The sequence below is a fragment of the Perognathus longimembris genome, chromosome 10 (assembly GCF_023159225.1).
Source record: "Perognathus longimembris pacificus isolate PPM17 chromosome 10, ASM2315922v1, whole genome shotgun sequence".
Lineage (NCBI taxonomy): Eukaryota > Metazoa > Chordata > Mammalia > Rodentia > Heteromyidae > Perognathus > Perognathus longimembris.
Window position 1 is genome coordinate 6,666,342 of NC_063170.1, and position 17,010 is coordinate 6,683,351.

General features: G+C 44.3%; 1 protein-coding gene across 1 annotated transcript in view; it reads left to right on the plus strand.

The window, feature by feature from the left end:
• The window catches only part of Adamts18 (ADAM metallopeptidase with thrombospondin type 1 motif 18), a 104,249-nt gene that overhangs the window by 67,504 nt on the left and 19,735 nt on the right, over positions 1-17,010 (plus strand). The window contains exons 13-17 of the mRNA XM_048354728.1: positions 1,715-1,863; positions 5,162-5,334; positions 7,493-7,623; positions 8,582-8,705; positions 9,861-10,105. Of these exons, the coding sequence (XP_048210685.1) occupies positions 1,715-1,863; positions 5,162-5,334; positions 7,493-7,623; positions 8,582-8,705; positions 9,861-10,105 (822 nt within the window). The remainder of the gene's footprint in view (positions 1-1,714; positions 1,864-5,161; positions 5,335-7,492; positions 7,624-8,581; positions 8,706-9,860; positions 10,106-17,010) is intronic.

A 17,010-nucleotide genomic window follows, 5' to 3' on the forward strand; every position in this document is an offset into this window, starting at 1 on the left:
GGGCTAGATGAAATTCTGCCCACCATTTCTGGGACACAGCAGTGATAACAGTGATAACAGTGGCTGTTATTGCTGGCTCTTGTTTTTGTTCTGTCCCGACCCAGAAGAGAGATCCAATTATTCCTCATGGGGAAGATGTGTGCTCATGGTAGACCAAAATTAAAAAAAAACAAAAAACCCTCAAATGACTAATGGCTTTTCCCCAGCAAAGTTCTCAAGAATGTTATATGATTTTATGCAAGCACTGAATTGGGTGATTAATCCAGGAAAAGGGAAAAAATTAAAAACAGAAGAATTAATTGGTACCTGGCAAGAATTTGAAGAAAGGAAGCAATATCTTAACCTTGAGGAAGTCCACTAGCAATGACATGACACAATAAACAGCCATGAAGCCAAATATATCACAGGGTAGAATGAAGATTTGAAAGTCTAACAATAATCTCCCCACAATTGTGTAACCAAACCCCTAACTTCTCAGCCAAAAAAAAAAAAAAAAAAAAAAAAAAACAACTGGCATGGTCCAAACCTAATCCTTTGCATGGAATTTCAGACAGCTTTAGGAAACGGTGCAGTTCTGCTAAGCCCTGCAGGACTTCATCACAACAAAAACGCACTGGGGGCAGCTGGGGACTGTGGGAGACAATGAAGCCGCTCCAAGAAGACAGGACCAGCAAAGGGTGGGGCCCATGACAAGGGAGAACTAATCCAGGAAAGTTACAGAGAACAATCCTCACCCCACCTTATACAAATGGTTGGGCAAATAAATATCATGGACAGAGTGAATTCATCCAAGACACTGCAGGAGCTGAAAATCATCAGAGGGTCAAAAGTAGAGACCTTTTATTTAGACAAAGGGGAACAAGATGTGACTGGGTGAGTATGGTCTGTTCAGACATAAAAGCATTCCGTTTCGTAAGCCATGTGCTGTGGTGATGGTTTGAATAAGACAAAAGCATAATTTGTGTATGTGTGCACACACACATGCATGCACGCACGCACATGTTTGTGTACTGATTCTGGAACCTCAACTCAGGGCCTGGGCGCTGGCCCTCAGCTTTTCCACTCAAGGCTAGAGCTCTACCACTTGACCCACAACTCCACTTACGGTTTTTAGATAGTTAATTGGAGGTAAGAGTCTCATGGCCCAGGCTGGTTTAGAACCACAATCCTCAAATCCTAGCCTCCTGAGTAGTTTAGGACTACAGGCCATAAGCCACCAGCCAACAGAAGCACCATTTGTCTCTCTCTTTTTTTTTTAACGTTGAGACCATCATTCGTGCTGATCAATACTTTAATTTCTTCCGACCCCTTCTCTTTTCCCTGAGTGAAGAATTGGAGTGACTTCTTAAGGAATATTATTTCTACAGCATGGCAGGCTCCGCTGTCATTTTGGGTGATCCCCTTGGCTGGTGGCTGACATCTTCGCTGAAGATTTCACCCACTTGGCCAGCTCACAAAGTATGCAATGTTCAGGCTGCTGGTGGAAAAATCCACTCATCTCTAGATGGCAGGCTTTACATCGCAGGAGGGTAATGAGAAGGACCTGTATGTTCCTAAGACCCTGCCAAGGCAGACACCTGTCCATCCAGGTGTCCCATGGGGATCTTGGTGCCCTTCCCCCTGCCCTGTTTCTCTTGCTTCTGTGCAGGTGGTTGCCTCTCCCTGTGTGTTCCCAGCTGGTCTGATGGAAGCATGTCCTACGTTCTTTCCACAGTGGTGCCGGCAAGGTGAATGCGTAAAGGTTGGGGAACTGGGGCCCCCGCCGGTCCATGGTCAGTGGTCCCCCTGGTCGAAGTGGTCAGAATGTTCTCGAACTTGTGGTGGAGGAGTCAAGTATCAAGAGAGGCATTGCAATAACCCCAAGTAAGAACCTTAGGGAGGCGCTGACTTTCATGACCTCTGTGACCTTGTGTTTCAGGTGTGGTTTTCTTCCCTTGGATTAGGAGCCACGGAGGAGGAGTTTCCTGTGGATATAAACATGGCGGTGGGCCAGTGGGGGGAGGGCATGGTGGGCTGAGTTGAAACCCAATGGAGAAAGTTTGTCTGTGAGCAAATAGGGTGATCTGATGGAGGAATCCAGTCACTATCTCTGTGGGCAGACGTGCAAATAAATGCCCAAGCTATTGCAGGTCTAAGAAATTTGATTGGCCCTAAATGTGCATCTCTCAAACACACGAGCTAGGTGAAATGTGCTGAATGTGCGTCAGCAAGTGAAGAGAGAGGCCTGCCTGATGTCTCAAGAGAAAGGAGAGAGGCACACATTTTTGCACACAAGATGTCCCCCATCTTTGCAGTATTGGCAAACCAACTTGAGTTTCTTTCAAGACAAAACAGAAAAACAAAACCAAAAGAGCCACTATGGAGACTGACACAAGTCATGTATGGATGGGAATTGGCCGAGGGTCCCTGTGGGCATGCTCTGGTCCAGGTGCACCATGCTCTGCGAAGGGGAAGGTACATTTCAGAGGCTTGGTTGTGCTCTTCCTCGCCTCTCCCATTGATTGTTGTTGTTCTCAGTCTTAGGACTTGAACCCAGGGCCTTATGTTCTCAAGTTGTCTTTTGCCACTCAAGGCTGGTGCTCTACCACTTGGATACATTCCAATTTCCAGCTTTTTGCTGGTTAATTGAAAATGAGCGTCTCGTGGATTTTTCTGCCGAGGCTGGCTTTGAACTGAGATCCTCAGATTTCAGCCTCCTCAGCTGCTAGCATTGATTACAGGTGTGAGTCACCACTACTAAGCTGACTTATTGAATTTTTGAGCTGTGAAAGAGTAGAGATATTGGTTTCTTGAGTGCCAGTGGCAGGCATGTGTGTCTGTTTCCTTTACCTCACACCCACAGAGGTGTGTGTATGTGTGTGTGTGTGTGTGCGTGTGTGTGTGTGTGTGTGTGTGTGTGTGTGTGTGTTGGGCTAAATGGTAGAGTTCTTCCCTAGTAAGCATGGATCCTAGAGTTCAAACCTCAGCACTGTCAAAAGGAAGGAAGGAAGGAAGGAAGGAAGGAAGGAAGGAAGGAAGGAAGGAAGGAAGGAAGGAAGGAAGATAGGAAGGGAGGAAGGAAGGAAGGAAGGAAGGAAGGAAGGAAGGGAGGAAGGAAGGAGGGGAGGAAGGAAGGAAGGGAGGAAGGAAGGAAGGAATACAAGTAAAACAACAATAAGAAAGCTCAAATAATTGTCAGTCATTACTTTGGATGGGTTGACTATCTCATAATGGAAAACAAATTCTTTGAGTATACAAGAGCACAGACAGCGTGCTAACCTAGCACACTGTAGATACGTAACACAGAAATATGCAGAACGTCATAGCTATGGACCATGGCTGTGCCCTAGCTATGTCCCCATCTTCCTCACAAGTCATGCAGAAGCTACTTGTCCAAACAGCCCCTCTTTTATACATGAGAGATTCCAGCTGGGGCAAGACAGAGACTCTTCAAATCCGGAGCTGTCAACCCCTAGCCTCATTGCCATGATGCTTATTGACTCTCCTTCCCAAGCAGCCTACCTCAGTTAAACCCAGGGTAGTCAAGTAAGAAGAGAACTCTAGACAGAGACTGAAGGTATGAGTTTGGGCTCTGTTCTGTCTGCCATCCCTGTGACTTTCATTCACGGAGTTTCCCGAGCTGCTTCTGTTGCTTGGCCCTTGATCCATAAAATGAGGGGAAGGCTGTGTCCGTGAGGAATTCGTTCCTTGTCCCAGTTCTATGGTTTCCAAAGAGTAGCCCATTTCACTTCCTTAAATTAGCACAGTTCACATGAGGAGTTATTTGTTAACTCGCAGGCAGAAAGCCTTAAACTGGGAGTTGGTTTTAAACATGCCTTGTAAAGATGACTGGTCCTGGTGTAGCCCACAAAGGTTTGCTCGATGCTTCTCAGATGGTCATTTAAGAAGTCTTCAGGGATTGAAGGAGTTTCTCCAGCGTATTTTGAAATAGCATAAAAAAAAATCTCCTTCTGGCAGCGTGATTCTCTTTCTGTTGAAGTCATCAGAGAAAAGGACTGGATGGAGTATGCTGGAGATGACTCAGGGTTGTTTTACAGCAGACTCACATTTCCTACACAGACAAGGAATTTTAATCACGCACATGCCTTAACCTCGGCGTTTCCTTTCATGTCCCATGTTGGCATGGAATTTGTAGGTGCTAAGATGGATTCACAGCTGCATTTCAGCAGTTGGAGAAAGCTTACATAAAGGCAGGAAGGGAAAGAAGCAATTGCTGTCTTCAGTAGTGAGAAGTTGTTTTTAGTATGGTTGGAATCTTTTGGTTATTGTTGTTCTGTATTTGGCTTTCTGGTGTTGGCAGCTCAGCCAACTGGGATCTGAAGATGCTTGCCAGGAGTTCATAGTTATTGGTGTTCTGATGAGATTTCTTCTTCTGGGCAGGAAAACACGAGGCCACCACTTGTAGAAGTAAAAAGTGGTCATGTAGGTGGAAATAAGGACAATCTTTCCCTCAGAGTATTGAACCAATGACAATAAAACCCACCAGAGTTAGACAATCATCAGTATCAGCTCCAGGACTGACAGAGTTAGGGTTGAGAATGTGGCCAATGGGGCTTTCTGTTGCCTCTCCTCTCTGACTTGACCTGCCTCCTACTGCAATTGCAAGTGTGAGGAAAGGTAGAGCAAGATAGCCTGGATGTCAGGAAATGGAAGAAAAACTAGAGAGATGCAGGATAGGTATTGATGTCAAATTGTAGGGTAGCATATGTGGCACAGAACTGTGGACATGTAAGAGTGTTTAATGGCAATGCCAAGAATATCCTGTCATCAGTTATTAATTGACAGGATATAAAATATGCCAGAGATTGCCAACAAGTTTGACCTAACATGCTGACCCAATGAATGAGCAATGGTAGTAATGGTGGAAGACTGTATTGAGAAAGATTTAGAAGTGATGTGAAGCTTTTGCCAAAAGGAAAAGATTTCTTGATTGATTAATTATATCTGCCATGGAAGCCGTGTGAAGCTTTGGCCAAAAGATAAAGGGATTTCCTGATTGATTAGTTATGTCTGCCACAGAAGCAAGAAGAGATAAGCAAATCTTACACTGTCCATTTCCATTCATGCAATGTTGACAGCCTCTCATTTATTATGAACGTAAGCAATGGGTAAGGAGAGGCTTCTGTTTGCTAGGATTAAAGTTCATGGATTTTATTTTTAGGCCTCAGTATGGTGGCAAGTTCTGCCCTGGATCCAACCGTATTTATAAACTGTGCAACGTTAACCCTTGCCACGAAAACAGCTTGGATTTTCGAGCCCAGCAGTGTGCAGAATACAACAACAAGCCTTTCCGTGGATGGTTCTACAAGTGGAAACCCTACACGAAAGTGGAAGGTAACTCTGGCTGTGGTATCACATGCCCGTACAGGGCAGGAGAGATGGCTGCCCCTGTGAGAGCCCCAGGGCTCCACGCCCAGTCCCTATACTCATCCCTATTCAGATATTTGCTAAACCGGGCGGATTCGATCTCCTTTTCCACAAGGCACACCTTGTCTTCTACTATGGCTCTTTGTCCAAAACACATAGTTATAAGGAATAACTTACACATAGCTAAGCAGAGTTACGGATTTAGGGTCTCTAGCTCTTTCTGACATATCAGAACAGCCAGACCATGCCTTGAAGGCCTGTGACATTCCTGCATTTTAAGAGTAGAGGAAGGTTGTGTGTGTGTGTGTGTGTGTGTGTGTGTGTGTGTGTGTGTGTGTGTGTTAGCCTATACCTGTGGTTCTAGTACTGGGAGATTGAGGCAGGCAGATGGTGAGTTTGCAGTCATCCTTGGCTACCTTTCAAACAAAGGGAGATTTTATTCGTAGATACAAACCATCTGTCCTAGGGTGGTAAGCTTTTTCTTTTTCTTCCTGTTTCTAATGGGCAAGTTTATAAATTTGTCTACAAGTCTGTCCTGGCAAAAACAAACAAACAAAAAAAGCAAGGCTATGTAAAGACTAGTTAGTTCCTGGAAAGGATAGGAAAGAGGATGCATGTGTCATCTAGCTCTCTAATTTCATTTGCAAAAATTAGGAGGTATTCAATAAAGCGATTTAAAAAGGAATTGTAGTTGACAGAGAGACTTTCAGTCCACCCACCCACGCATCTACATATTTCAACCATAACAATTTAATTTCCTTCATACTTATTCTGTCTTCTAAGGAGGGATTTTTATGAAGCATAACTGTTTGCAAACTGTTTACACATTTGCTATAAAACTGTTGTTAGGGGATATAGCTCAATGTCGCCTACATAAGGTCTCATGTGAGAATTGTCATCTGGAATTCCTGGCTGAGAAGAGCTCTTTCTATTGGAGAAATTGGCCCCATAACTTCTTTCTGATAACAAGGGCTCTATAAATACATTTTTTCCTCTTTTTTTCTGTGGTACCAGAAACTTCTCAGGGTGTTAATGGTAAAAGAAAATGTGTTTTTAGATTTTTTGGAGTCCTTTATCTGCTCTTTCTTCTTTAGCCTGATAGAGTTTTTCTCTACGTGTTTTAGAAGCATTATTGATCTCATACTTTTCTTATCTGAAGTATCTCAAATTTTACCACTCTACAGACCTGACTAAGTAATCTACAATTTCAGGCTGGGTGTGGAGGTAGACACAAGTATTCCCAGCTGTTAGAGGGGCAGAAAAAGGAAAATTGGAGTCTGCGGCAGCCCAGAAAAAAGCATGACACCCTATCTGAAAAGCAGACTCAAGCATGAAGTGTGACTCAAGTAGCAGACCACATGCCTAGCTAAGGAGGAGGCCCTGAGTACAAGCCTCAGTGCCACCACAAGTAAAGTTTCATTAGAACACAATGACATCCCTTTGTTTACATAGCATTAAATGACAAAGCATAGGACGCACGAAACCTCGAACGTACAAGGTCGCACAACCCAGCCATCATGTAAACAGTGACTATTGCTAAGGATTAGGAAAAAATAAAATTCTTTCTGTATTAACATTCAGTCAGTTTCCTATGCAATGGGCTTTATTTTTATTTTCTTGGTGGCACTGGGGATTGAACCTGGCCTTGTGCTTGCTCTAGGTAGTTACTCTACCACTTGAACCATGCCTTTAAAGCCCTTTTTGATTAACTGTTTTCAAGGTAGGGTTTTATGTTAGGCCTCGACCAGCCAGAACTGTGATCTTCCTCTTCGTGCTTCACTGTCTTGCTGGGAATGACAAACTTGTGCAACTACACTCAGCTACCGGTTGAGATGGAATGTTGAAAACTTTTCTTCTCTGTCTGGCCTCAAACCTCAGCCCTCCTATCTCTGTCTCCCAAATAACTCGGATGATAAGCTTGGGCCATCACACCTGAAGGGATTCGTATTTTAATGTTCTATGTGTGCGTACCCAGGCACGTGTACATACAAAATTGTGCATGATGTCATGCACTTTGATCACGGCAGCTGTATGAGTAAATCCAGTGGTTCCTTTGATCCAAAGATGTACTTTTTTCCTTATGGTTTCCTCTTGACCATGGCCTTTCTTGGTCTCTTTCTTCCAGAGGAAGACCGGTGTAAACTCTACTGCAAGGCTGAAAACTTTGAATTTTTCTTTGCAATGTCTGGCAAGGTGAAAGACGGGACTCCCTGCTCCTCACACAAAAATGATGTCTGTATTGATGGGATTTGTGAAGTAAGAGAACTTTTTTTTTTGACTTTTGGGTGGAGGGTTGTGCTTGTGCATTTTCAGGTTAAGCGTGTACCACAGGAATGTGCAATGAGTCTACAGAGCTGGTGTGGAAAAAATGAGCAAACTGTTTGACTTGAACAAACATCTCTACATGCATCACCTTCTACGTGGGTCCTTTCCAAGCCTTGCAATTTCCGCTTCGCAATGCAGGGAGCGGAGATAATGACATTACTCCAGTTAGGAGATTTAAGTATGAATGTATGTTATGTTTGGGGGCTCATGCCTAGAATCCTTGCTAGTCAGGTGGCTGAGAGCTGAGAATCACAGTTCAAGACCAACCTATGCAGCAAAGTCCGGGAGATGAAGTCTTATCTCCAGTTAACCAGCAAAATCCAGAAGTGGAAGTGTGGCTCAAGTAGCAGAGCAGTAGTCTTGCGTTTAAAAAAAGCAAAGGGAGGATGCCAGGCCCTGATTTGAAGATCTCAGTACTAGGACACACCCCCCATACACACTATAAATAATGATTAATTTCTTGCATTTTTTAAACTAAGTGCACACTTACTATATTATAGGAACCTCATAGACATATTTTATTTTGAGTTATTTTTTTTCTTTCTCCTTGGAAACTCATTTCCTCTTTCACCTAAGTTTCATTGTGAGGTCTTTGATCGTTTCCAGTCAGTGTTAGGGGGGTTGAGTGTGTATCGTCCAACGTTTTTATGTTTCAGGCTGCAGGGGGCCTGAGAATCTCACCTGGCATTGGCAGGTGACTCTGTATTCCAATTTTACAGATGTGGAGTCCAGGCCTTAGATATCGTAACTTGTTCAGCCGAGCTTCAGAAGACCTGAGCCCCAGCCAAACTTGCGGCTGTGCTGTTGCCTTCTTCGGCTGAAGTTAGACGGAGCCACTGGCTTCTCTTGTCTGATTTTCTCACTTTCTTCTTCTTTTTCTCTGTCACAGCCCGTGGGATGCGACCATGAACTTGGCTCTAAAGCAGTGGCAGATGCCTGTGGTGTTTGCAAAGGTGATAATTCGACTTGCAAGTTTTACAAAGGCCTGTATCGCAACCAGTACAAAGCGAACGGTAAGCGACGCCGCGGTCACGCGGCTGGGTGGGTGTGAGCCTCGTGAGATGGCACACCGGCTGTCACACCGGCTGGCACACCGGCTCGCCTGATGTGCCCATAGCTCACGTTCCTTGCTCGTGAACAAGGAAGCCAGGAGTCACTGAGGAAGTTCATCAAAGCCCCGCTGAAGGATGTTGCGTGAATTCCTCCCTACTTTGCAGTTGGAAGGCAAATCTGACTGTCTTACACCTCCCCCTCCCTAGCGCATTGTCACACAAAGAAACTTGCTCTGAAATATAGGGAATCCAGGCTCGTCGTGGAACGTGAACATTTGAAAACGGTTCCCTAAAGATTTCAAGTAAAATTAAACTCTCATATCCTCTTTGAAGAATGCCAAAAATGGAGAAGCGGCTGTAGATAGGAAAAATTAACAGAATGTTCTTTCTCCCTCCCTCCCTCCCTCTCTCTTTTTCTTCCCTTTCTTTCTTTGTTTTGAAAGCTCCTGTTTTATTATCTTGAAGCAGTTGAGCTAAGGGGGTTCCGTCCACCAGTCTGATTGTGAGTACAATGCATTTTGATCAATGCCACCCCTTTGTTCTCCCCCATCTTTCCCAACTCCATTAATCCCCTCATGGTATCTGGTTCCTTTTTCTTTCTTTTTTCTTTTTTGCAAGTCCCGGGGCTTGAACCCAGGGCCTGAGCACTGTCCCTGGCTTCTTTTTGCTCAAGGTTAGCACTCTACCTCTTGAGCCACAGCGCCACTTCTGGCTTTTTCTGTTTATGTGGTACTAAGGAATCGAACCCAGGGCTTTGTGCATGCTAGGCAAGCACTCTACCCCTAAGCCACATTTCCAACACACCTGGTTCCATTTTCATACACATACATGCTTTTACATGCTTTTCAGTTTGAGGTGCTTGTTGATCTGGGAAAGAGGTGAGTGTATTACCCACCCACTGGTACGTGAGTAATTAGGACACTGGAAATGACACTTTTTCTTCCTCTAGTGTTTCTACCATTTGGAAAATGAAATAACGGCTCTTTTTTTCTTTGCTTCATAGGATAGGAATAAATGGCAGTTGATGATTCTAAAACCATAAAAATGGACACCCATCTCCATCCACTGCTACCACCGTCCTCCTGTGTTCAGTGTAGAATTACTGTTTCCTTACAGAATATTACCCAGTGGTCATCATTCCAGCCGGGGCCAGAAGCATCGAGATCCAGGAGCTCCAGGTATCCTCAAGTTACCTGGCGGTGCGAAGCCTCAGTCGGAAGTATTACCTCACGGGGAGCTGGAGCATGGACTGGCCTGGGGAGTTCCCGTTTGCGGGGACCGTGTTTGAATACCAGCGCTCCGTGAACCGCCCGGAGCGTCTCTATGCACCGGGACCCACCAACGAGACGCTGGTTTTTGAAGTAAGCTTGATGCCTCCCTTCGCAATCCTTCTTACGGCTTCCACGCTGGTGTGTGCAATTTGAGCTCGTGCAGAGGACTCCAAGCCTTTTAGTTCAATTTGTTCTGATTAAGCCTACTTTTTTCTTTTGGTATTACTGGAGTTCCTTTGTGCCAGTACTGGGGCTTGAACTTAAGGCCTAAGTGCGTGTCCCTTACCCTTCCTTCCTTCCTTCCTTCCTTCCTTCCTTCCTTCCTTCCTTCCTTCCTTCCTTCCTTCCTTCTTTCCTTCCTCCCTTCCTTCCTCCCTTCCTTCCTCCCTCCCTCTCCCTCCCTCCCTCCCTGCTTCCTCTCTCCCTCCCTCCATCCCTTCCTTTCTTTGCTCATGGTTGGTGTTGTAGGGCTTATACCACAACTCCACTTCCGGCTTTTGGCTGGTTACTGGAGATAAGAGTCTCACAGACCTTCTTGCCTGGGCTGGCTTTGAACTATGATTCTCGGATCTTAATCTCTGGAGTAGATAGGATTACTGTCGCGAGCCACTAGTGCTTGGGCGATTACTGCATTTAACTCAGGGCTTTGTACTTGCGAGGCAATTGCTCTCTCACTTGAGCTACACTTCCATCTCTCAGGGAGGAGGCAGCTCCACTTTTAGGAAGAGGACAGAAGGCCTCCAAGAGAGTGCATTGATTTCCACATTCAGATGTTGGTTCTTCTCCATTATGCTTGGCTCGCATGAAGGCAAGGATGCTTATTAGATTATTCCAGTTTGTCTCTGTCTCATTTGAAGAGCCAATAGTGTAGCTACTCCTGTCATAGATCCGCTGGCCCAGGAGGCAGAATTATATCCTAGAGGAAATGCTTGCTTGAATATCAGCAGAATAATAGTCTTGCAAAACCATGATACTTTTATAGGTTACAGTTTCCCCAGAGGCAAGAAAAGACACACACACACACACACACAATAATAATGTCAGAAATAAACACAGCTACACACATCTCCAAATGGCTGTGTAAGATTGCTCTCAGATGTGCATCTCCTTCACACTGGTCTTCCTCAGAGCTCTTTCTTCCTCAATTCTAAAGGCTTCGCTGTCACAGGCCAGTGATGTGCTCTAGTGTTTTCTGAGGGGACAATGGCCGTGTTTACCAAACACATACAAAGCAAGACTTGCCCCCATCTCACTTTGAACTTTGGTTTCTTACCTGCAAAGTGGGCAGCGGAAGTGGTACCATGGTCGTCACTTCTCCTTGACTGTAACGGGATACCGGGATGGAGGCAGATGCAGTTCAAGTGGTAGAGCACTTGTGTAGCAAGGGCCAGGTCCTGAGTTCAATCCCCGGTGCTGCAGAAACAAAAATAAACAGAGCTTGAGACAAGCAGCTTCTAGAAAAGAAAGTTTTTATTTTATTTATTTAATATTTATTTTTGTTTGACTGAGTTGGGGAGGTTTTGAGGTGGAGTCGTTGACTGTGGGGCCCTGGGGCCTGGGGGGAGTCAGCAGGTCCTGGCAGGATTGCACAGTAGAGGGAGCTACTCACCTCATGGCAGCCAGGAAGTGCGAGAAGGAGCAAGGGGAGGGACCAGGAGGGACCAGCTGCATAATATAGTCCTGACATGAATGAATGAATTTCATAATTTTTTTAGCCCAAGCATACACTAGTTTAATTAATGAATGATTTCTTCATTTTTAAGATTTCTTAAGTTTTGAGAAATGAAAGCTTGACCTTGGTTGAGGGTAGTGTCTCTAAAATAGCCCAGGGACATCTGTCTGTCTCTTTGTAAATGCAGACGGTTCCTTGAGGAGCAACAGCCGTTCATCAGTTAGGAGAAATGTGCTATAGGTTCAATTGGATATGTATAGCTTGCTTTAAAATAGTTTTTTAACTATAGATAAAGAACTAGAACAATATCCACAGCAATACAAAACTATGGTTTTGTCCTGGTGGAGTGAAGTCATGTTTTCTTGGCTGCTGTTTAGCCGTCTTATTTTCTGTGAGGATGGTCCTCCATCCTTCTATTTAGTGCTACCCACTCTAGGTGGGATGGGATGGTAGGCGTGGGCCACCACACTCAGCTTTTTCGGTTTTGTAACTGCAAACCCATCTGTGCCTCCTGGGTAGATAGGATTACGGACATAAGCCATGACACCTGCCTACGGACATGCCCTCTCATGAGGTGAAGAGTTCATTCAAAAGTTGCAAATAGGGCTGGGGATATGGCCTAGTGGCAAGAGTGCTTGCCTTGTATACATGAAGCCCTAGGTTCGATTCCTCAGCACCACATATATAGAAAATGGCCAGAAGTGGTGCTCTGGCTCAAGTGGCAGAGTGCTAGCCTTGAGCAAAAAGAAGCCAGGGACAGTGCTGGGGCCCTGAGTCCAAGTCCCAGGACTGGCACAAAAAAAAGTGTTGCAGATAGTTATGTGTAGAACATGCCTGAAATCCCTGCTACTAGGGAGGCAGAAACAGGAGGATCGTGGTTCAAGGCTAGCAAGGGGCAAAGTTAATAACCATGATGTCCTAGCTGAAAAACAAACTAAAAACAGAAGTACTGTTCTGGCATCCTGGCTCTGAATTCGAGCCCCAGTACCACAAAGACAGTTGCAGCTATGTTCAAAGGTTAGAAACTAGTCAAATCCAGCAACCTACTATTATGCCTATTTTAATATTTTAAAGAATGTGGGTTTAGTATTTAAATTATTGTTTTTAGGAGGACAACATCAGATTTCTGGTCAGTTCTAATCACATGCTTATATCTTTCCAAAATTGATAGAACACAGTTACTAAAAAAAATAAAATAAAAAATCCCTTAAAATGGCAATAAATAATAAATTACATTTTTCCAAAGCTAGAGTATATCTTAATCACCAAGTGATCCATAGCTTAGGTCTACTTTATAGGAAGTTAAATAAAGCTCATATGCCTCTCTCTGCAACAAGTATGAGCTGAACGAAAATGAATACGTTGGGAGCCAGGAATATGTTCACTCCAATATGAAAATGTTGAATATAATTTATAATCCTGTGGGATGCTAGAGCAGGAGTGTGGGAACTTACCAGAATGAAGTATTTAGCTCTTTCCACTGAAAATATCATCTCTCAACAAAAGAATTTTCTCTTTGGGCTGTTTAATAATCACTGAATGTTACTGAATTCTTATTATTGTGTAAAAGCCCAGAGAAAAGATATGGTGTCAACACGGCTCAGGATCTTTCCATGGTGTATTCTGTTTTTTTCTCTTCTCAATATCCCAGGTAATTCCCATCTTCATATGTGTACTTTGGTACACATAAGGCTGTGATCAAAATAATTTTTTCTTCTCTTCATTTGCTGTTGGCATCTGATGAAAACAAATTAACCATCACTTGGGGATCTGTTTGATATGTCTTGAGCTAGATACTGAGGAATCACCAGTGATCTCTCTATGGAAGGTAGAGATCGGGGCACTGGAAATTAGTGCTCTCAGGTCTTTCAAGAATGTAAAGAATAGGGGGGCTGGGGATATAGCCTAGTGGCAAGAGTGCCTGCCTCGGATACACGAGGCCCTAGGTTCGATTCCCCAGCACCACATATAAAAGAAAAACGGCCAGAAGCGGCGCTGTGGCTCAAGTGGCAGAGTGCTAGCCTTGAGCGGGAAGAAGCCAGGGACAGTGCTCAGGCCCTGAGTCCAAGGCCCAGGACTGGCCAAAAAAAAAAAAAAAAAAAAAAAAAAAAAAAAAAAAAAAAAAGAATGTAAAGAATAGGTTTTGGTGCATAGAGTCCTTGTGGGTGGGTTAAACAGATGGCTAGCTGGTGCTGCTGCTTCACTGCTACTGTATGACTGGGAACAGATAGCTTGCCTTGCCTTCACCTTGACATCTTCACTCAGGAAATAATTTCTTCAGGCTGAACTAGTGACTTCCAACATGGCCAAGAGTCCTGACCCCACTGTCAGAGCACCGGAAACCATGTATTGTGAGGTAAGGACTTACCCATCCTCGCAACTCTGGCACTGTACCTAGAACATCGCATGCTGAACACTAAAATAAATAAGTAAATAGAATTACAGAGTGAATGGCATCCAATGGTAAAATTCCTTTGTTCGTTTAACAAGTCCACTCTTCTTTCCAAGAGAAAAGTGGTCGGGATTTCATTTCCTCAGAGGCATTTGAGGAATTTACATGCTTCCTAGGAAATTTCCTTGGCCCGGGCAGTGAATAATTAACACCTGGGAAGTCATCGAAATCTGAGAAGGGACCTGTTTTCCATAGATAGCAGGCTTACCAGATCTTTCCATCAATTTCTGGAATTTTGTAGTACAAGGCAGAGTAATGCAACCTTGGGAGTAATTGACTGTTGTCAGTGAACCCCAAGAAGTAAGTGCCTGGCCTGACACCAAACAAAAGTATCTTCTGCTCCTGGTTATTTTTATATGTCAGAACTTTTATACGACATCTTCATGGGGAGCTCAGAGTTTCAAGTAAATGGGAAACAGACTTCCCCTTTTATCACAGAGACACGAGCCAGTCCAGTTCTAAACTTCAGACTCTTCTTACAGGCAGTTTTCTCTTTGGATCTTTTTGCTCTAGATGTTTCTACATCTCACAGCAGGTGGAAGTCCACTTGCACAGTGCTGGCTGGTTGATTTCCTCAATGGCCCAGAAGGATTCCTAAGCATTTGTATGATCATCTTAGGTCTTAAGTGTTTAGGCCTTATATAAGTCCATCAATCACATTTCTGTTTTGAAAAGGATGCACATACAAATGAATAATGTTTCTGCATTACCCCCAAAGGAAAAAAGTAGTCATATGCACAGCCCCCAAGGAAAGCAATGCTATTTTGGCAGTCATAGGGTTTTCTGAGATCATAACAGATATGGTTTTTTTTTTTTATAAAAGTAGATAATTTCCATTTATTCCCATGTATTCTCTACAACATAAGTCTGGCATACAGACTAAAACATCTCTGATTGAACTCGTGACCTTATTAGTCATCTGACAGATTTTTAAAGTGAGCTTATATATTTCGATAGTGTCTGGGATATGATGCATTATCTGGTTAAGTTTGGGGAACAGAAAGAATATTAAGTCTGTGTTAATCTGCACACACACCCCTCCCCCAAACAGCTACATTTAGTCTGTGTATGGGGAAAGGACGGTGGTGGAAGAATTAAATTGTGAAGAGGCAGAAATGTGACAATCGAGAGTCCGCGTTGGGATTTGCACATGGCCTGTGTGAGAAGGAGTGGTTTCCTCTGAAGTAGGCGCACGTGCTAGCTCTGGGAAACGTCTTTTTCCTTTTTTAAACATTTAGATGTAGGTGGTTTGGGGTGATACTGGAGTTTGCATTCTGGCCTTGCACTTGCTAGGCAGGCACTGCTCAACTTGTTAAGCTATGTCCTCAGCTCTTCTTGCCCATCTTTTTTCTTTTTCTCATATGGTCTTGGGGATATGCTTGGATAGGTTTGGACCACTGTCATCTAGCTAGGCTTCCTGGGCATTAGGATGACAGAGGTGTACCGCTGTCTCCAGCTATTAGTTGAGATGGGGGTCTCTCATTTTTGCCCTTGCTAGCACTGAAACATGAGCCTCATGATCTCTATCTCCCCAGTAACTGTGCTTATGGGTGTGAACCACCAGCATTTGGCTAGATATAGGCAATTTTTTTAATGACTGAGGTTTGCACTGGCTAGGTGTGTACTCTACTACCTGAGCCTCACCTCTAGTCCTAGATACAGGTGATTCGGGGTCACTGGCGTCTTTGTTTAAGCAATGTGGACAAGTCTCATTCCACATCAATTTTGGGAGGCCTTGGCAATAAAAAAAAAATCACAACACAAATTCCTTTACTTAGTGATTAGATAAGTTCTCCCTCATTTTTTCCCTGCTTCCCTCCCTTCCTTTCTTCCCTCTCTTCTCCATCAGTTGACCCCAGGGCTTTGCATATGCCTGGCATCCATCCCTAGTCCTTTTCTTTCTTCCACACTCTTTGTCTGTCTGTCTCTCTGTCACACACTTGCATACACACGTACACACCCCCATACAACAAAGAATGAGTCACAGTCTCTATCAAACCGTGTAGTGCTTGGAAGAGAAGCGAAGCAATTTGTGTTGAGTGTTCCATTATAAGTTGACTTCACCTCGGTCTGATACAGAGCCATGCAGGGTCACAGAGTAACACGGGTGACTCCTCCATAATTGAAATATGAACACCGGCATTACTATGACACTGCTTTTTTTTAAACATAACAAAGTCTTTCAAAAGCATGAAAAAGTCCCCCTTATGTGATATACGTATATACACATACATACCTATATATGTATATACATATACATATATATATATTCCTTCTTTGTTGTCTTTGAGTGGCAAGGGAGGGCATGGGAGGGCATTTCACTCTTGGAAAGCCCATCCCTAAGGGACAGTGTACCCCAAAGCTAACCGTGCAGTTGAAAACCCCCAAGTCGCCTCAGTCATGACAGTAAGTGAGAAATAGATTAACCCGAGGCTAGTTCCAAGACAGGAACTAGACATCTAAAGAAAATTACTATAATAAACAACTTCCTCCGCTCTCTTGGCAGGAGGAGATGGTGGGGATGGGGATGGGGGGGGACAGGCCAGGTGGACCAGGCGTGGTGACCAATGAATGGGAGGACAGCGAGTGCCACGAGCAAGTATTAATTACCTCCCCCTCTAGCCGCTTCCTTGGGACCCCCTCCGGCCGAGCCCTCCCCTGGGTGAAAGGTCTGGAACGGGAGAAGGTATTCCTCAAGATAAAATCAGAGCACCAGGGATGGGCCCAAGCGGAGCCCAAGAGGCCAGGAAGAGATGGGGAATTAATTCGGAGCAGATGATATCAAACTCAGCCTGAACAGGCTGCCCACCCCCCGCCCCGGGCACTTTGCCCAAGGCCCATCGTTTTTCTGGAAGTCCCCTTTTGCTGTTT